We start from the raw sequence: 22290 nt of genomic DNA, 5'->3' as shown, positions 1-22290 counted from the left end.
AAAAAAAAAAAAAAAAAAAAAAAAAAACCTAAGAAGCACTGCTGACTTGGTGAAGTATCATGGAAACAAACCAGCAAATATCAGTTCTCATTCCTTCCACAATTCTGATCTGCTTTCTAATGGACAAATCCCTTTCATTACATTATCATATTCTACACACACTAAGCCTGGGAGAAACAGGAGGGAGGGGAGAAGGGACTGGCTGGCCCAAGGGGACATAGTGGCAGAAATGGAACCGGAACCTAGGGTTCTAGAATCTTTCTGCTCAATATCAAAATGTGCCTATATTTCATGTTTGTATGGAGTTCCAGGACAAAGAAAGAAATAAAGAGGAAAGGATTTTCTTAAATGATCAAGCAGGATAGAAGTGCTATATTTGTCTAAAGTATATATGTCAAATAGAAATATAATGTGTCATACACATAATTTTGAATTTTGCAGTAGCTTTGTTATAAAGGTAAAAAAGTAACTTTAACAATGTTCATTTTCCCTATATATGCAAAATATTATTATTTTAATGTGTAATCAAATTAAAAATTATTTGTGAGCTATTTTTCATTTTTATATTAAATCCTTGAAATCCATTGTGTATCTGTCACTTACACATATCTCAACTTGAGAGTTATGTTTTTAGAGTTTTTTTTTAATTTTAAAAACTGTGTATATGAAAAAGTAGATTCACATACCGAAGCAATTAAAAATATACCTAAAGATTTTCCCCAATAACTGAAACAAGTATCAGTTATTCAATTTAAATTTAAAATAAACAAAATTTAGATTAAATTTAATTAAAATTTAGATTATCGGAATTAAAACACAAAAGCTACTGAAGTCTTCTTTCTTCATGAAAGACCTCTGCAATAAAAATTATACAACATTGAAGAAAGAAACTGAAGAAGACACTAGAAGATGGGAAGGCCTCCCATGTTCATAGATAGGAAGAATTAATATTGTTAAAATGACCATATTACCAAGATGTGACATAGAGATTCAATGCAATCTCCATCAAAATACCAATGACATTCTTCAAAGAACTTGGGGGGAAAAGTCCTAAAATTCATTTGGAAGAATCATAAACCCAGAATAGACAAAGCAATTCTAAGCAAGAGAAGCAATATTGGAGATACAATGCCTGACTTAAATTATACTACAGAGCTATTGTTACAAAAATAGTATGGTACTGATATAAAAATAGACACGCAGACCAATGGTACAGAATAGAAGACACAAATACAGACACACAGATACAGTCATTTAATCCTTGAAAGGGCTCCAAAAACATACTTTGGAGACTAGATAGACAGCATTTTTAACAAATGATGAAGGGAAAACTGGTTATCTGAATGTTGAAGAATGAGACTAGATTCTTATCTCACTCTGCACAAAAGTCAATTTAAAATGGAACAAAGACTTAGGAATTAGACCAGAAACTTTGCAACTCCTAAGAGAAAACATAGGGTTGACACTTCAACATATCTGTGCAGGCAAAAACTTCCTCAGTAGGGGGCCCTAATTACAATAAGATATATTCCATGCATGTATAATTATATCAAAATGTACTCTACTGCCATGTATAACTGAAAAGAACCAGTAAAAAAAAAAATTTCCTCAGTAGGACTCTTGAAACCCAGAAAGTAATGCCAAAAATTTAAATGAGATGGCATCAAATTTAGAAGTTTGTGTACAGCAAAGGAAAAAGTAAGAGAGAATGTACAAAATGGGAGACACTGTTGATGCTACTTTTCTGACAGAGGCTTAATATCCAGAATATATGAAGAACTCAAAAAGCTTAATACCAAAAAGTAACAAAAAAACCCAAATAACTCTATCAATAAATGGGCAAATGACTAAACAGACACTTCTCAGAAGAAAAAATACAAATAGCCAACAAAAATACTAAAAAGTACTCAATGTACTCAGCAATTAAGGAAATGTAAATCAAAATTACACTAAGATTTCATCTCATGAGAATGGCAATCATCAAGAATACAAATAATAATGAACACTTGAGGATGTGAAGAAACACTTTTACATGGTGGGATTGTAAATTAGTGCAAACACTATGAAAATCAGCATGGACTTTCCTCAAAAAATTAGGAATACGGTCTAGCTGTATTTGATCTAGCTGTATTTATACTAAAGAATTATGGTCAGCATACTATAGTGACACATGCATACCCATATTTATGGCAGCACAATCCACATAGCTAGGTTATGTAATCAGCCTAGGTATGTGTCAAAATGGATGAGTGGATGAAGAAAATATGGTATATGTCCACAATGGCATTTTATTCAGCCATAAAGAAGACTGAAGTTACCTCATTTGCAGGAAAGTAGATGGAACGTGAAAGTATTATATTAAGTGAAAGAAGCCAAACTCAGTCAAGGGTCACATGCTTTCTCTCGAATGTGGAAGCTGGAGAACAAAAAGGGAAAAGTGTGTGGGGGGGCAATTTACAAAATTAGAATGAAGACCAGTAGAGGAAGGGGACCCAGGTGAGAGAGTATGGGAGGGAAAGGGGAGGTTTTTGGGAATGAAATTGGCCAAACTATATGTTATATTGTGTACACATATAAATATGTAGCAATGAGGGGATGGATTTGCGGTTCAGGGGTAGAGCACTTGCATAGCATGTATGAGCACTGGGTTCGATTCTTAGCACCACATATAAACAAATAAATAAAACAGGGCTGGAGATATAGCTCAGTTGGTAAAGTGTTTGCCTTATATGTACAAGGGCTTGGGTTCAAACCCCAGCACCACACAAAAAATAAATTAATTAAATAAAATAAATGAATAAAATAAAGGTCCATTGTTGAGAGCCACTTGTCAAAAGAAACGAACTTTATTTTTAGAACCACACAGCCAAACAAAACAGCTCCTCAGGAAAAACCTTCAGAGCCCAACTGCCACCACCAGCTTCCCACAAGCCTCTCCACCTCCCCCACTCCTCCTGCTCTTGAGGCTGATTGGCTGGGTCGCATGGGCAGAGCCAAAAAAAGTCCCCCAATGAGCAGCTCCCTGGTCTGAAAGGGCAGGGAAACAGCCCAATGAGCATCACCGCAGAGGAGCCAATCAGTTGGCAGCTAGAAGTTTGCTGGGGCCGCTGTGAGCCAATCATCAACTGGCAGCTGGAAGTTTGCTGGCAGCTGGAAGTAAACTAAAAATTATACATAAAAATGTCATAATGAACCCCACTATTATGTATTATAATGCACCAATAAAAACATACAAAAGAAAAAAACTTTCAGTTCTTCAGTTGCACTGGCCATATTTCAAGTGTTCAGTAACCACATGTGGCCAGTGGCTACCCATGACCAGTGCAGGTCTCAAAAGCTGAGGCAGCACTTAACTGATATATTTAAACTCACACAGGGTACAACCAGTCATGCAATGTATGTTTCTTCCTAATTGATGACTTGCCATTGACATTTTTTTTGTGTTTTAATTCTTTATTGTATCTCTCAGAGAGTAGGAAGCTTATGGAATTTCTTTTCGCTGATAGTAGTATAGACGAGTTTTAGAAACATTTACAATAAACTGGTGTTCCCTGGTAGGTTAAGTGAAACTAGAAGCAGAGATTTCATTTTTAACCCTAGAAGTCAATGCCAAGAAGGTTGAAGTTGTCTGTTTACAAATTCTGTTGCTACCCTAGTAAAAAAAGGAATCTACATCATGGCCAGTGCAATGGGGTGAAGCACAAGGAAATAAAATCATTTTGTAGAGTTCAGTGATCAGAGCAATCATTTCCCAACTCTGATCTATCAGGGTAACCATTTCTTTAAAAATTAGTTCTCAGATGGGCATCATTACCCTAGGTACAGGATGATTGCATGAATGGTGCGTCTCTACACGGAGTACAACTAGAGAATTGAAATGTTGTGCTCTATTTGTGTATGATGAATTGAAATGCATTCTGCTATCATGTACAACTAAGTAGAACAAATAAAAAATAAATTAATTTTTAAAAAATTAGTTCTCAGAAGTGACTTTATATAAAATTGAAGAACATTCCAAATAGCAACATAAGACCTAATTGAAACATGAACCTAAACTTAGGCGTATGTGGCCACTGTAATTTTGAAAATGTGGTTGGTGTAATAGAGAAACTGGATTTTTAGTACAATTCACAATAGCTAAACTGTGAAGCCAACTTAGATGCCCTTCAGTGGATGAATGGATAAAAAAAATGTGGCATATATACACAATGGAATTTTACTCAGCAATAAAAGAGAATAAAATCATGGCATTTGCAGATAAATGGATGGCCTTGGAGAAGATAATGCTAAGTGAAGTTAGCCAACCCCAAAAAACAAATGCTGAATGTTTTCTCTGATATAAGGAGGCTGACTCATAGTGGGGTAGGGAGGGGGAGCATAGGAGGAATAGATGAATTCTAGATAGGGCAGAGGGCTGGGAGGGAAAGGGAGGGAGCAGGGGATTAGCAAGGATGGTGGAATGTGATGGACATCATTATCCAAAGTATATGTATGAAGAGACGAATTGGATGTCAACATATTTTATATACAAACAGAGATATGAAAAATTGTAGTATATATGTATAATAAGAATTGTAATGCATTCTGCTGTATTTTTTTAAATCAATAAAAAAAGGAGAGAAACTGGATTTTTAATTTTATCTAATTTTAACTTTAAAATTGATATTTGGTTCAGTTACTGGAAAATAAATTTATTTGGAATAATCTGGGCATGAGAATCTGCTTTCTCTCCTATGTGTTTTTTAGTTTGTTTGTTTGCTTGTTTGTTTAGGGTACTAGGAATTGAACCCAGGGGCTTTACCACAGAGCACTATCCCTACCCCTTTTTGTTTTTTATTTTGAGACAGGATCTCCCTAAGTTGGTTAAGGCCTTGCTGAATTGCTGGACTTGAACTTTTGATCCTCCTATCTCAGCCTCCCAAATTTCTGGGATTACAGACATACATTACTATGCCTAGCACCTGTATGGATTTTTGAACTCTAAATACATCTTCTTCCTGTTAATCCCTCAAAAACCAGTTTTCAGGGTGCCCTGCACTTGTGCTCAGTTCTAGGAACATAACCAGAGACCGAGCGCAGTCTTTGTCCTCCTGGAGTATGGCGGGGAAGTCTGATCATAACTACAAAGTGTTTTGAGCGCCACATAGGGGAGGTACAGGACCCAGAGAGCTCAAAGCAGGGTCCCCTGGGTTGTGCAGCAAGGGCAGGAACTGCTATGGTCCTGCTGCATTAGATGTACTGGGAAATCTTGATTTTCGTGACACCAAAAAGAATTCCCTGCTCTAAATAAAGGTTTCCCAGATAACATAAGCCCCATTCATTCATATACTGAAAGTGAACCAATATCGGATCTAAAACTAAGAGTGCTTATTCTTAGTAATGTAATTTCCTTACAACCATGAGCATGTCTTTGCACATCCCCGTGTCCTGAAACTTCAGTTCCTTATAATCAACAAGGTTGCTGCCCATTTTACCCCCAATAAAGGGAGCATCCATACACTTGTGCATTTCCAAGACAGAACTCTAATTCACTACTACCCAAAAGAACTAGGAAATACCTAATCAAACGTATACAATGGGAAACATATGACAGCTTTTCTCTACATCTTAAGATACTCCAAACACATTGTCATTTTGCCAGTGGTACTGATATTTCAATTTAAAAGAGTCATTTATCAATGTGAAAATATTACGTACCTGTTGAATAGTTCTCTGATCCTGCTCTGAAATCTCTTTGAGAGTTATAATTTCATCTTCTGTAAACAAAAGGAGAGAGAGGCCAACCATGAAATTACATGCGTATGCCCTGTATTCAAGCTGCCTGCTTCAGGGCAGGCTGGGAAACCACTGGTGGGCATGGTGGACGCAAGTCCTAGCAGGACTGTGACCTTCACAACTGCCCTTGACATTCACTGCTTTCTTCCTGCTGTTCGGACGGCTGGTCAGATAGGGATTAAGAGGTAAGTTCAAGATCCAAGTGTGGCTGAGAGCTGAAAGCTATTCATCAATACTAGCAGTGGACATTTTGCTGTTAGTCACAGCCAATACAGAATGCTTTAGCAGGTGCCACTTTATAACTCAATAAGAACTACCAAAACCTGAGAAAGCACCACAGAGGAGAAACGGAGTGACGCTGGTATAGCATAACTTTATACTAAAAGAACCCCTTACCATATCTGATTTGATCAATATTTTGCTATAATTTTTGTATTCCTTGCTCATTACCTACTTCTTTTCATATCAAAGATTAAGGGCGACATCATAACCATTAACTTAAATACAAAGACAATTGTTAAATGAAGCAATCTAACTTTGGTCATGTAAATGCAACTTTTACCAATATTTACAGTAGGAAAAGAAGGGTATAAAGTGTACCCATGAGCATCTGATTTGAAATTTGTATAGAAAATTAAAGATAATTGAGTAGTAGCACTTTTTTTTAAAGAGGTATTTCTCTACAAAGCATATCTCAATAGGTATACTTAAGAATTCAGACGCTATAGTTCAGATAATCATTTAAGCATGTAGGATAAATCAGCAAAAGTTTCTGTTAATCGTATTTCTAAGTGAGGTAGAACACTGGTGAGCATTGCAAAAGCCAAAACGTGGCTTGAAAATAACACCCTGAGGTAATAAGATGGGGCTCAGGATTACAAGAAATCTTTTCCCCCAAGCCTGGAGTCCTATCTCAAAGCAAAAGCAAAGATGACTATCAAGTTGATCTTTTAAATGAAAATAACCAAATGAATGTATGTGTGGGAAGAACAAACTTATCTATGAAGTGCCCAATTTTTCTCACACATGATTCCAAAAGGTTACCTAGTACTGAATTTTCTTTGATATTGAGTCGAATTTCTTCTTCCAGATCTGCAATCACTTGAAGCAGTCTCTCATTCTCCTGTTTGTACTCTGTGGAGTTTTCCTTTTCAAAGGTTTGTCTTGGAGAGCTGGTCTCTTTGGCAAAGAGGTCCTGAAAGATAGGGAATTCCATATTTCTAAGCAGGGAGCCGAGGATTTAAATATGCAACACGGGGACAATACTGATACAGAAGAGCTATCATATAATTTTCTGAATTCTATTACACACTTATAATATGAATAGTAAAAAGGAAGGAGACTAAATAGAGCTTGCTAGAAGAAAGGCTGCAGTACATTCTGTACAAAGCCCACAACACATGGGGACATTTTATTGACAGGAATAATGCATATCATACTGTTTGTATGCCCTCATCATTCAGGTCAATTCACTATGGAGGCTGTGTCCGGGGAGGCAGCTGGGGCCCCTCCACCCACACTTCCCTCTGTGTGTCTGAAGTGCTGTCCGCCCGTAACTAGGCAGGCTGGGGAGACCGCGGACGGGCAGCGCCAGGGGGTGGCAAAGTGCAAGGCTAAGGAGGGGGGCTTGTTGCCTTTGTGGCATTTCCCAGTGTCAGCGCTGCCAGTGTCTTGAGGAGCACATCACATGTCAAAGTGGTGACGTTTTCAGGCTGGGAGCCGCATGGAGCCCATCAGGCGCACGGATATCCACGCAGTTGGTTTTCTGCTTGGTGGAGGAGCCACCCAGAGGCAATTCATATTCTGAACATTAACATGGCTTTGCATGCCTGTCACCCGGGGACTGTGCAGGCGTTTAATGCTATTGAAGACTTCGGTTTAAATCTCTATGCAAACAGTGATTACCTTGTAAGAAGGTTTCAGGATAACTTACAACAAAAGACTTTAAAGTTATAGTTTTAGTAAAGCAAACTCATTTACATTTTTATTATGTGCATCTTTTGTTTAAATCTTGCCATGTCCATTATGGGAGAGGCTTTTTCTTACGCAACAGAAGCTTATTGGGACAGCCACTCTTTTTTTCTCCTCTTCTTCTTGTCTGGTTCAAAGCTATTGAAAACATCTGAATATGCTCCCTTATGGTTGTCTAGATTTTACCACCACACATTTAAAAAAAAAAATAAGATGTAATGGATTGGGGAGGCTGAAGCAGAATTTAATACTTCATTGTGGCAAAATATTGAATCAGTTACATAATCTCAAAATATTAAACTCATGTTATTATGCTAAAAGAGAAAGAAAAGTCTTCAGGCTTTACTTCAAAATTACTAGAGTCTTCAAATAATTTTGAATTTTAAAGTAATCTACAGGTGAATTTCAACCCTTTTACAAAATTAATAATAATAAAATATCTTCTCAAAACCAAAATATTTCTTCTAATATACTGGTTTCCTTTTGGAACTGGACTCTTATTTAACTTTAGAGATATCAGGAAGTAAATTACTTGAATGTTTTCCCCTGTATCATAATGGTTCAAAAGAACAAGAAATGATTGAAATGTTTTGTAACACATTAATAAACCTTTTAAAAAACCCAGCTTACTAAGTTATGTTCTTACATATCAGAGTTAGTAGGATTTAAAATATGCTGAGTTTTGTATTAAGCTCAATTACAAATATTCAAGGTTTTGATTTACTATTTAATTTAACTTATTTGAGCCCAATTCATGCTTTACTAATAAATATTATCAAGTCTTGTAGGTAGTTAATAAACAACTTGGTGTTCTTAGTAAAGGAAGAACCCTCCCCAAATAATAAAAGCTAAAGCAAGAATCCCAATCATTAACTTCTTGTCTCACACAGCTCAACTTGAGACCATCACAGAATGTATGTATAGACTAAAAGGATTTTTTAAAAAACAAACAGTACTGGCTTAATAGAGTTAAACATACATTTCCCAATAATGGTGGATTATGAAGCTCTCCAGTGGACAAGCATCCATTATAATAAACTAAAGGAAAACTATTTGAAAAAATCAAGATAAATTGTAAAATGCACAGCTAGTGCAACTAACACCTAAATCTGTTATCTAGGAATCTCTCTGTATGAAAGCAAGACCCAAGGAAAACACATTAAATTCAATGGGTTTTCCTCCACCTATCAGTGTTCAACCACCCTCTTTTTTTGATGAGGGTAACCTTTAGCTCTGTCCCCACCATCTGTCCGCTGTAGGAACTGCAAATCATTAACTATTCAGCCGCCCACAGCAATGAGGACACTCATTAGCAAAATGAACAAAGGGATAGTTCTGGGCTGCTATGGTTCTCTGTTACACTCTTGAGTGGCAGGTTTTGTGGTGATGTTTCTTCTGCCATCTGCCCACATCACCAATTTTGGTTTGCTTAAATCACAAGACTCCTTTTAAAGTAAACTGCCTTAATAAAACAAGGTTAAGATGGATTGTGATCCTTAAAAGGTGGTTGATTGGGTGTAGCTATTTTTAAGTCACATTATACTCTAAGAGAAACTGTGGGTAATCCAGGATCCTTCAGGAGTTTTAAATGTATTAAGAAACTTGCCATTCTCAAGTTTTTACTATCATACTATGAAAACTAGGACTTCAGGAAAGTGCATACATTATTTATCTTGTGAATATTCACAAAATAGACGGAATCCTGGTTTCCAGTTTTCAGAATCCCAAACTGAATCTTGAAAGAATCATTTCTAAAAAGAGTTGAAAAAAAAATTGAGAACCTTCCTAGCTAGGGAGTGGTCTGCTGAACAGTAGCCCCAGTAGCACCTGAGAACTTTCTGGAAATACAGACTCTCAGGCTCCAGCCCAGCTCTGCTATGTCAGAGTCTGTATCTTAACAACATCTTCAGTGATTCATATGAACAGTAGAGTCTGGGAAGTCCTGGTTCAGAGCACTTTATGTGCCTTCTCAGCAGTTTCCCTTCTGTGATATTGGCATCTCAATTCTTCAGGCTCCATGTACAATACTTGGACATCTCAATTTGATGCTAGGGGAGGAGTAGGGTTCTAATGTATGCCCATGCCTCATGACAGTCACGGAGATGAGCAGGTGCTTCCTCAATGAGTGACAACCAGGAAAGTGGCACACTGGGGCTGCGCAGCCCTGCAGAGCTGCTGGTCTTGATTGACAGCTCTGTTTCAAAGTTGTCAGCAACTAGCAGACATGTTCACCAAGGAAGGGAGGGTGTGTGATGGCTCATCGGTATTTGGGTAAGAAAGAAAAATGACAAGTCTGTTCAACGCAGCAACTCTGATTGAAATTAAAACACACGTGCACACACACACATGCATACACATACTCTGACAGGCTAACTTCCTCCATAAGTTCTCCAGGGGACTGATTAGTCATGAGACGGCATGATAACCTACAGCAGTATGTAGCAAGGTCACATGGGTTTTTCCATATATTAAAAATTATAAAATGCTTTTCCCGAATGAAGTTGCTCTCAGAAAAAATTCTGTGTCAAGGATTTTCTCACCTGGAAATGAGGGTTCTATAACTTGAAGAGCTTCCTTTTCTTATTTCCATTTTGTTTATAATAGAATTTAAACTGTTTTTAAAAATTTTTTTTGTACCAGGTATTGAACTCCAAAGGGCTTAAACACTGAACCACATCTTGGTTTTTTTTTTCTTTTTCTTTTGTTTTGTTTTTTTGAGACAGGGTCTTGCTAAATTGCTTAGGGCCTCACAAAGTTGTTGAGGTAAACTAGCTGTTTATTAAACTTATCCTTTCCTATTACAGTTTCATCACATGTCTCTCAGAAATATTAACTATAAATTACCTATTAACTGTACAACTACTTATGTAATTTATTAGTAAGAACAAACTAGGTAATTCTAGATAATCAAATAAAGCTTGCTTATTTCAGGTCTTTTCAAGTTATTTCCAGTGCTGCTTTGAAAATTTTAATTGTTCCTCCAAATTCTGTGTTCCAAATTGAATTGCACATTAGATTTAGATGGAGTCTCAGGGGGATTTTTATACCACTAGAGGGGGCAGTTGTATAAGATGAAATTTCAAATATGGAAGATACATCATGTAGAATTTAAGTGGCAAGGAATCTGAGGAAAGTTTGTTCTTAGATTTTAAAAGGTATTGTCCGTATATTCATTTGCTACAAATTCTGATGTACTTTTGTGGCCTTCAGGTCTGGGTTCTTGAAATGCGCACTGGTGTGCTTTGAATTGCCCAGGGTCAGGAGACAGGGCCACACATTTTGTTGAAAGTGATCTATAACCTGACTAATTGGAATTACCCCAACATCCACAAATCTTAGAATGTTTACAAAAATCCGGTGTGGACTCTTTGGGGGCAAATTATTGTAGAATACCAAGGTTTCCTGGATGCCATTGTGATCCACAGGACAGACTGATTGCACCTGAGTGGGTGCAGGATCCTACATGCTGTTCCTATGGAGCCACTGTCCATCCTCATTCTTACCCCAGAACATCTAGACAGACCAGATAACCTGTTGAAGACAGCATTTAAAGTTGTAAAGATTTCCAGAGTGTAAGGGACTCTCTTACAGAATTGAGAGATTCTCAATGTCCAGAGGCCTATTGTTCAATACATTTTATAGAACAAAAGCCAGATGCTTATAAGGGTGTCTGTATTTCCCCATACTAACCAGAACTTAGTTTTTAATCTTTCTTTAAAGAAAATACTGAATACTATTTGCATTCAGTATTGCAGGAACCCTACCTTAACTCTACCTTAGCTAGGTAGGTATCACCTTGTGTTTCACACATGGGAAATAACCAGAATTGCCTTGCCACAGCTAAACTTGATATCTTTGCTCAAGGCAGAATTAAAAGTTATTATAGTTTTTAGTCTTTTTCGTTAAATTATTTTTTCCAAAAAATAAGAGTAGATGTAGGCTGATGCAAAGGTCAAAGAAAAATGAATGCAGAAATTGGATGTTCTGCTTACTCCTAGGCAAGCAGGCAAGATGCTTCCTCATCTGCAAACTGAGCTGTGAGAATGAAATACCATTAATAAAATATCTGGGACCTGCTATAGGTTGAGCTTCCTTGATCTGAAAATCTGAAATCTGAAACGCTACAACTCTGAAAAATTTGAGCACCAACATGATGCCAAAGTGGAAAATTATATACTATGGAGCTTTGTTTCATGCACAAAATTGTTTTTAAATATTGTAGAAAATTACCTTCAGGCTATGTGTATGAGGTATATATGAAACATATAGTTCTATCCTCAAGATGTATATACAAATATTTCAAAATCCAAAAAGTCTGAAATCAGAAATACCTCCGGTCCCAAGCATTTTGGATAAGGGAGACTCAGTCTGTAGTTTGGCATTCAGTATATTTTTATTTCCCCAGGGTTCTGAAATTTCTGCTGGACTCTCCCAACCAAACAATTGTTAGCTTCTTGCTCTTACAACCTAATAATAAATTCTTCTCTGACTCTGGGTTATGGCTGGACCTGAGATAGCTGATACCTCAGGGCTGACAGGAAATGGAGAACTTGTTGTTAGGGTCACACTTTCCAAAGCCCTTAACAATTCTCCTTTTGGACAGGAATTCAGGATCTCCTTTCTGCTTTCTTACTGTTTACATTTTGGTTCCTGATCAGTACTTTGTCTAAGCAATAAAGCAGCTCCAAAGTCCCATTGAGACAGGGAAAACTGGAGGAGAGGGAAATATATGAACTTTTCCTTCTTTTTTTTTTTTAAGAGAGAGAGAGAGAGAAAGAGAGAGAGAGAGAGTTTTAATATTTATTTTTTAGTTTTTCGGCGGACACAACATCTTTGTTTGTATGTAGTGCTGAGAATCGAACCCAGGCCGCACGCATGCCAGGCGAGCGCGCTACCACTTGAGCCACATCCCCAGCCCTGAACTTTTCCTTCTTAATATTTTTTATTTAAAGGTCATTCTGTTCCAACTTGGCTTCCTGGAAGCCTCTGACTTTGGAAGCTTAGCATTGTGTCTTTCCAACTATCTTGACTGCAAAAAAGGGTGGAAGTTTCCAAATTTCCACAGAAACCCATCGTATGCTCTTCTAGAGTGAAAACATTTTTGCAATCAGAGAATCTATGATATTATTTATATTTTCATTGTAAATAAAAAATTGAGAACAAGTATATCACTCCTGTTTATAATTATGTGTTTTCTAGGATATGCCATTAAGCAATAAAATGCTGAACTAGCTTATATTATAGAGAGATGTCCAAGATACATCCATTCAATTTCATTCATCCTTAACCTAAGCTTTTAGCAATCCATGACTTCATTTCCATGTATTAAAATTGATCTTTATCTTGAAAACTTACAAGTTTTAGCAATCCAGCTTCTTCATAACGTTCTAGTTCTTCTTTCAATTCCCTAATAATTCGTTCTTTCTCTTTCAGCTTTTTTTTCAAAATATTCAGCTTGATATTTGTTGCATCTTGCAAAGCAGCCTTCTCTTCTTCAACATCAAAATATTTCTGGGAATAAAAAAAGGCACACTAAAAATCAGAAACTCAGCTAACACCACTGGAAACCATTTCTTGTTTTATTTTAGCTGTTATCTTGTGAAGTCATGTTATTTTAAAAATTTGAACACAATTTGTAGTAACTTTTTTTTTTTACATTACAGCATATGCTAAAGAATCAGGCATTTTTCTATAAGACCCAAAGCATGATGTATTACTCTAACTTTATCAGCCATGCAAATAATAATAGTAAAGATAAAATGGCAGAATTGGAGCCCCTCCCCCCACACAGTGATATCCCCCTCAAAACAACAAGAATTTGGTAGCTATTCATCAACAAAAGTGCTTTGTGGGAGCTTTGTGACCTGGGTAGGATGTTGCACAGCCCTAATGAAGCCCAAGATGGAGAAGGGCTGTTCTGATAAGACAGGCCTATATCCAGATGGCAGGTTCACCAACCATGATTCTAGCAACTGACCCAGAAATGGCTTCATCCCTCTATGGACTTGGATACAACCTGTTTGGCCTTGGTCCTACCACCAGATCCATATGTCAAGGGACTTCAAGGTTGTCATGCCTGTCAGTACCTCTGACCTACTGGACTCAGTTATGGTCATGAACCCTCATTCATCATGAACATTGAGGAATGGCCCTGTAACTCAGCTAAAGCTTCTCTCACCTGTGGCTTGAGAGAAGACTCCCTTTCTCAGGGACCCACCAGCAGTCATGTGATCCATGGCCTTGGAGTTAGGCCATTGACTTCAGTACCATATCAAATTCTGCAGTGCCCAGTAATTTAGCCCCTTTTAGCTGCCATCTGACAGCAACAGTCTCTCCTACCCAGGGAGGAAAGGCTCATAGGTCTCAATCCCATTGGCTCTGCAATCCAGCTCCTTCTCAGTCGACAACCAGATCTGTCCATCCAGAGATTTTTTTTTCAGACAGAAGTTTAGACCTCCTATCCAAATAGAAGACATACCATACATGCTGCCTGAGGCAGGTTCACTGATCTCAGTGCACTTGCATATTCTTTTTTTTTAAGATTTTATTTATTTATTTTTTAATTTTAAGTTGTTATATATGACAGCAGAATGCATTACAATTCATATTACACATATAGAGCACATTTTTCTGAATCAACCCCGTGACCTAGCTCCAGACCTACTCAGCCATGGTCGGGAGGCAGTCCTGCCTCCATAAGAACCTGGCAGAAGGCAAGTTCACCTCTGTCCATGGTGCAGGTCTGCAGCCCTCAGTCTCAACTATGGACCACGAAACATCCTTGAAATTCAGCTGTAGCTCCTTTCAACTGTAGTCCAGGACCAGTCCTACCCAATCAGGAATCCATCCAATGACCCAGCAGGAGCCCTTCCAGGGACTTGAAGAGAGACACACTCATCTGTATACCTGGTAACAGACCTGTCATCTGTGGGACCAACCACAGAACCTAAAACAAACCCTTCATGTAGCACTACCCAACTGATCAAGGTCCTAGAGGCAGTCAAGTATTCTGAGGGACTAGGAAGAGTCCAAGTCTTCTCAAGTCCCTGGTAATAAGCCAGCCAACCATGAACCCTACTGAGGACCCAACAGCAGCCACATGACCTAACTGAAATTCCAGAGGTAATTCCATCACCTTAGGGACACAAAAGAGAAAGTATTTACCTGCCAAAACCAGTCTATAAAAGATCGGAAACACCCATACCAACATAAGGATACATAGATAATAAAGAATCAGATAAACACGACACTACCAACTAATAAAACTCCCTTCACTAAACCTAAAGAAATGGAGATCTACAAATTGCCTGGCAAAGGATCCAAAGTTATCATCTTGAAGAAGATGAATTACACAGAAGACAACACAGACAAATAAAATGAGGAAAATAAATGCATGAGAAAAATCAGAAGTCTAATAAAGAAAGAATCAAAAGAACTAAATAGAAATTCTGAAAACTACAATAACTGAACTTAAAATTACAACAGAGCTTCAACAGCAAGTTCAATCATGCAGGGGGGGGAAAGAATGAAACTGAAGACAGGTTATTTGAAATTAACCAATTATAGAAAAAAAACAATGAAAAGAATGAAAAAGAGAGAAGAAAGCAGAAAGGACCTTCGGAACAGTGTGGAGTGAATGCAAATATGAAGTATCAAAGTCTCAGAAGGAGAAAAGAGAAAAGTGCAGAAAGTTTCTTAAGAGAAACAATGGCTGAAAACTTCCCTAAATCATGAGAGCTTATGATAAGAACATCCAGATTCCTGAAGCTCAAAGAATTCCAAGAAAGATCAGCACAAATAAGAATATTCTGAATCCCTATAATCAAATTCTCAAAGTCAAAGCCAAAGAGAAAATTCTAAAAGCAGCTACGGAAAACAGACATGTCACATATAAGAGAGCTTTTATAAGGTTACTAGCGTATTTCTCAGCAGAAATGCAGCCCATGAGAGAGTGGGATGATATATTTGAAGAGCTGGAAAAAAATCAAAAGCCAACCAAGAATACTATATCCAGCAATGATGCTGTCCTTCAAAATAAAGAAGAGATAAAAAAATATTACCAGACAAGCAAAAGTTGAAGGAATTCATCACAACAAGACCTGCCTTAAAAGAATGTAAAGGAAATTCTATGAGTGGAAACTAAAGGGTGCTAAGCAACAACATGAAAACTTATAAAAGTGTAAAACCCACTGGTAAAGATAAATAGATGGTCAAATTCAGAATACTGATATTGCAATGGTAGTATATAAATCACTTTTAACTCTAGACAACAAAGTAACTAAAAAAATAACTTAGGCCACAAGTTGTTAATAAACACATAAGAAGATGGGCCAAAAGTAAAAGTGTGAAACTTGTGTGATTGAAATTAAATTTTTAGGAGTTTAGAAGAGAATCTTATAACTGTAAGATGTTTTATATACTATCCATGTTTTATATACTAACCACGAAGAAAACATCTCTGGTAGATACACAAAACACAAACACACAAAAAATCAAAGCATACCACTGCCCTCCCCACCGCCCACCCCCCCCCCAAAAAAAAAACCAGAAGGGAAAACAGTGAGAAAAAAAGAAACAAAGGAACCACAAAAGAGAATAATTAATAAAATGGCAATACTGAGTCCTTACCTGCCAACAATTAGTTTCAATGTAAATGCATTAAATTCTCCAGTCAAAGAGAGGGACTAAACAGATTAAACAAAACAACAGAATACAATGGTGTGTTACCTAAAGGTGAGTCACTTTAGTTTTAAGGACACACACAGGCTGAAAGAAAGCAAAAGAATGGAAAAGATACTCTATGAAAATGGTAACCAGCAGAGAATAAGGGTAGCTAAACTCATATCAGACAAACTAGCCTTTGAGCCAAGATTTATCCCAAGAGACAAAGAGAATCACTATATGATGATAAAGGAATCAATTCATTGGTAGGATATATCAACTGTAAATATATATGCATTCAGTATTGGAGCATCTAAATATATCAAACAAATATTAGCTTTGAACATAATAGATCTTAAGAAGAAAGAGCATATCATAATAGTAGGCAACTTCACTACTCCACTGTCAACAACAGATTGCTCAATCAGACATAAATTCAAGAAGGAAACTGCAGACTTGAATGGCAGGAGCAACAGCAATAAGGAATATTAGGTGAAAATTCCAGGGAGGTGACTAATAACTTGAGGTGTGTAGACTAAGGTGATTGCGAGTAGCTTGGCATTGCTAGTGGGCAAATTTTTAGCAAAGAAGCAGAAGGAGATAAAAGCTGGGAGGTACAGGGGCTTTTTATGTGATGCCAAGGGGTTTGGGGTTCATTCTACAGCTATGTGGGAAACCATGAAGGTTCTTAAACAGTGGCAGAATGTGATCAGACTTGTGTGTGGAAAAACGACTCAGATGACTGGATAAGTGGCTGAGTGTATGAAGACCTGAAAGAATAAGAAAGCAAAAGCCACAGGCCAGGCAGGCAGTGCTGACTACTGGGACATCAGAGATAAGATAATGGAAAATGGATTTAGGTAAAACTGAATGGCTTACTGAATATGAAGAGTGAATTTGTGTTCTATTTTTTCTATTGTTGCATATCAACTTTGCCACAAACATAGTGACTTAAAATACACACACACACACACACACACACACATATACGCACTTATTATCTTCTTAGTTTTTATAGGTCAGTAACTCATGCCCACCTAAACTAGATCCTCTGCAAAGGTCTTGCAAGGCTTCAATGAAGATGTGGTTCCAGGCTGTGGTCTCATCTGAGGTTCAATTGGTAAAGGAACTTCTTCCAAATTCACTTAGGTTGTTGGAAGAATCCACTTCCTTTTAGCTGTAAGATCAAGAGCTTCAGGTTCTTGCTCATCAGCCAGAGGCTGCCTTTAGTTCTATACCACATGGGGTTCCCCAGCATGCCCTCTTGCTTTCTCCAAGCCCACAAAGGAGACAGAGACTCAAGCCAGACAGGAACTACACATAAACTCAGGCAGCCCATCACTTTTGCAATATTCTATTGCTTGGAAGTAAGTTTTCATCCTGTTCACATTCAAGGAGACAGGAGAGGTGGACATATGGGGGTGTGAACACCAGGATGGGGATGGTGGCAGCCCTTTGAAGAGTGTGTTGGGCACAAAGAACAGACTGTGCAGGTTTCCAGCTGGGGAGGATAGGGTGTGGGTGGGGTTATAATGCTTCCAAGTTGAGACTACGTGAGAGAAAGGGCAGAGTTAAGGGAGAAGATCTTTGAGTCACGATGAGTTTGGGCCAATGATGAATTTGGCATGACATATTTTATCATCTTATTTCAGAGACTTTAACTTTTTGCAGTATCATCTGTTTTCTTTCTCACTCTCTTTTCAACCTGAAGCCTCATTTGGGCCATTAAGATTGATCCAAGGAAGTGAATTCTTAACCATCTGGGGCCAAGCATGCCCATCCATTTCATAAGAAGAGTTCAGAAAATTTAATCCCTGCTAAACACCGGGATGTTAGTATTCCATTGCATATTTGGACTTTTTGCTTTTAAACTTAAGTAGCAATGATTTAGCACCAAGACAACATTTACTGTTAAAATTTTAAATGGATGACTGATACGTTTGTGTTCTCATTAGGAAAGGTTTTTCATCAGTGAATCCACAAGAGGCAGAAGAAAATAAGCAACAAATTGAGAGTTCTATTACAAGAATAATTATTTTCGCACTTCAAAGACTTTTAAAAACAATTTCAACATTTCAACACACACATTTTTAACAGGACAATTTTGAAACTGATTCAGGTAACTCTGCATTGAATATTCATCTATATTTAAGAATGTAAAGAAAAGGACAAATAAGAAATACTTTCCTTGAAATAAATACTAGTAATAAAGAAGCTATAGTCCCTACAAAAAATAAATAAACAAAACAAAACAAAAAAACTGGAATTGCTCATAACAAAGTTACCAAAGAAGAGGTGTGATTATTTGATGATGTAAATGTCATATGAAAGTATTTGAAGTTAACTTACAACTATTTCCCCTTCTTCCAAAAACTGAAAGGAAGTCTTTGTAGCAAGTAGAAAATTTTGTACAAAGACATTCTCTGATTTAATGATACAAATTGACATCTGTTGTTTTTCAACATCACACATTTTTGAAAGATCAAATATAATGATCAAACTTTTGTAACTACATTTTCTGTCTTATAGCCATAGTTCTTATAGCAATAGTTCTTGTAGCAATATTTTCTTTCTCTGCTAACAATTTATATTAAGACAATGAATTCAACATTTGCATTTGTACACATTTATGTTTTTATGTTGTTTCATTTGCGTTAATAAAATCTGTGATTGAAATAGAGTATCTAGGTTACTATTTTCTAAAAAAATCTATGAATCTTGAATACTTAAAAATTAAATGTTATTGTTCATAGCATATTGTCTTATGAGAAACAAAGACTGGGAGTGCATGTCTATAGTCCCAGCTACATGGGAGGCTGAGGTAGGAGGATAATTTGAGCCCAGGGGTTCTAGGCCAGCGTAGGCAACATGGCAAGACCTGTCTCAGAAGACAAACACAGCTAGAGATTCAGACAGCCTTCTCTTGCTTCCTCATGGCCTGTAACCAGAAAAAGGAGGACTAACTTGATTTTGCTGCCAGGGTTTGAGTTTCCTTAAAGTTATTAGGAAGACACTGAAATAAATAAGTTTGGTTATGTATTTATCCCATTTAAGAGGACTAGCCAGATGAGGTTTTAAGAAGGCCAGAAGGATGCTGAGAAGTCTGGAATTCTCTTCATATAAGGAACAATTAAGGAATTGGCGGCTTATCCAGCAAAGGAGAAGACACAGGAGCAGCAGAGTTTTCTGCAAATATCTGCCTGATAACGTGGGAAGAGAGGTGTCAGTCACCATTTTTACCAAATGCCAGTTGTAGTTGCACCAAAAAAGAAAGGCATGGAGATTGAAACTTAGATTGAAAAATTGCATTCTTTTGGTAATCTGTCCGAATAATGCTCTTATCTTTTGTGTCTTTCTGCAAAAAATAGTAAATATAATGATGTATGGGGAACACTCTGCACTCTACCTGGGTCATAGTAAAATAATTCAATATATGATGACTGCATTTATTATCACTTATTATCTGCTAAGAGAAGAGCAGCAAGTTTACCGAAGTGTCACCAGCATCACCTAATGTAAAAGAACAACTGAAGTCACAAGCTTTTGTTAGGTTCCAACAGTGCACGGCCATACAAAACAGAGGACAGTGTTTCTCTCAGATTCTCCCTACATCTCTGAATTCTTTTTGTCAATTTCGTATCTATCCATCTCCTTCTCTTCTAAACTTACCCCAACAGAGTTCCATGAAGGCCCTTTGGCTATTCTGGATTTTTCTCACAGAAAAAAGAAAAACAAGGTAAAACAATACACACTAAGAAGGCAATGACTTCATTCATGAGCTCTCTAAGGAGCATTTGGTAAAGGTAAGGGTGGTTCTTTGATTCTTTAATTTAAGGGGATAAAATTCTGATGGATCAGACCCTTCAGTTTTCTTTCTTTTTTTTAAATTAATTGATTTTATTTTTAAATACATGACAGCGGAATGCATTATAATTCTTATTACATGTATACAGTACAATTTTTCATATCTCTGTTTGTATATAAAGTATGTTAACACCAATTCATATCTTCATATATGTAACTTGGATAATAATGTCCATGACATTTAACCATCACCCCCTGCCCCCTCCTTTTCCCTACCACCCCCAGACCCTTCAGTTTTCTAAAGCCACAGGCCTCTCCTCTTGTCTAGAAGCTATATTCATCACACAGAGTGTGAGGCTAGTTATTGGCTTTCCTGATGTACCAGTGTCAAAGATATCAGCAAACAAGGGTGCACGCCCACCTCGATTCTGCTCCCTCCTTAGGAGGATGCATTAGTCTCTTCCACTTAAAAGCAAGAAAATACCTACAAGTGGACCCTGATAGGTGAAAGTTTCCTTTTGCAGTGATGAAAATGTTCTAAAATTAGATTATGGTGATTGTTGCACAATTCTGTAAACATACTATAAACCATTAAGTTGTACACTTTTAGTGGGTGGATTTTATGCTATATAAAATATATTTCAATGAAGCACTAAGAATTCAATGGTTTCAATATACACTAATGATAGACTTTAAAAATATGGCAGAAAATATTACATTTCTAAAGCTATAAAATATAATGCTTAGAAATAACTTAGTTGTGTGAAAAATGCAGACAACCTACATAAATAAAACTCTGAAACTTTATTAAAATACATAAAACAACACATAAATAAATTGAGAAGAATTCAAGATAATATTCTTGGTTAGGAAAATTGAACATTATACATGATATTTTTTATTTCTTCCTAAATTCATGAATAAATTTCTAAACAATTGAATTTCAATAAAAGTACAAGAAAGCTTTTTTTGAAGTGGAAATAAACAAAATTACTTGAAGGTTAATCTGAAAGAATAAAAAAGTAAAGATATTTAATAAAAGAAGACCTAAATTCACTAGATATTAAACATTTGGGGCTGAGTGTGTACCTCAGATCAAGTATAAGATCCCAAGTTCAATTGAAAAAAAGTAAAAGTTCTAATGCTAAAAATATTTAATACAAAAATCAATATACAGTCGCAATACAGCATAAATAGTCTTAATATATAGCCACAAAAGAGCTAGATAGCCATAAAATGTATCTTAGGGTTATATGATGAGAGAAACATCACAAATCAATAGAAAAGGAAGATATTCAGTGAATGATACCCCAACAATTATTTATAAGGTTAAAAGTTAGTGATGGTATTCCTGACTTTCACTCTTCTATTCTTTTTCTGGGGAGTGGCGTGGGGTGGAGGTGGGAATTAGGTTTCATTTCTTTTCTTTCTTTCTTTTTTTTTTGGGGGGGGGGGAACTGGGGATTGAACCCAGGACTTCATACATGTGAGGTGAGTGCTCTACCACTGAGCTACATCCCAGCTCACTCACTAGTCTTTGTATAAGTGCCTAAATTAAATCCTATCTGTTTGAAATACCTAGAGAAGTTTGTTTCATCTGAATATTTGCTAATTTATTTCCAAAACAAAAAAATATCTAAGATATATTTTTGAAAAAGTATGCTTGTCTCTAACACACAAAATTGCCTCTAATATCACATGAAAGTGTTTAAAAGTTAAACAGATTTAGAAAGTTACTCTAAGCCTGAAAAAAAAAAACCTGTATCTTTATTGGTCTCCAGAGGGCAGCATAGAGTCACTTACCTTCTCTCTGCCAAAAATGTACACCTCCCATTTTCAACTCTTTTGTTCTTTCTTATGACTAAGCTTGAACAAACCCGGGCGGCCAGGATTAGGAAGGCTTTATGAGGTCATGCAAGGATTAGGAAGGCTTTGTGAGGTCATGCATCAAAGTTATGCCAAAAAACCCCCAAAAAACAAAGATTCAAATAATGACTTTTTAATTTAATTTAATTTAATTTTTTATACTAGGTATGGAACCCAAGAGAGTGCTCTACCACTAAGCTACACCCCCAGCCC

The 22290-nt window shown here is 36.9% G+C and overlaps 1 protein-coding gene across 1 annotated transcript in view; it reads right to left on the bottom strand.

Annotated features, from left to right (window-relative positions):
* The window catches only part of CUNH10orf67 (chromosome unknown C10orf67 homolog), a 122948-nt gene that overhangs the window by 76928 nt on the left and 23730 nt on the right, over positions 1-22290 (bottom strand). Inside the window, exons 5-7 of the mRNA XM_048812757.1 lie at positions 13102-13257; positions 6820-6970; positions 5698-5756 (exon numbers count right to left, since the gene is read on the bottom strand). Coding sequence (XP_048668714.1) covers positions 5698-5756; positions 6820-6970; positions 13102-13257 — 366 coding nt within the window. The remainder of the gene's footprint in view (positions 1-5697; positions 5757-6819; positions 6971-13101; positions 13258-22290) is intronic.

This window comes from Marmota marmota, unplaced genomic scaffold, assembly GCF_001458135.2.
Source record: "Marmota marmota marmota unplaced genomic scaffold, marMar, whole genome shotgun sequence".
Lineage (NCBI taxonomy): Eukaryota > Metazoa > Chordata > Mammalia > Rodentia > Sciuridae > Marmota > Marmota marmota.
Note: the sequence above shows the minus strand (reverse complement) of the source record. Positions and strands in the feature narration are given on the sequence as shown.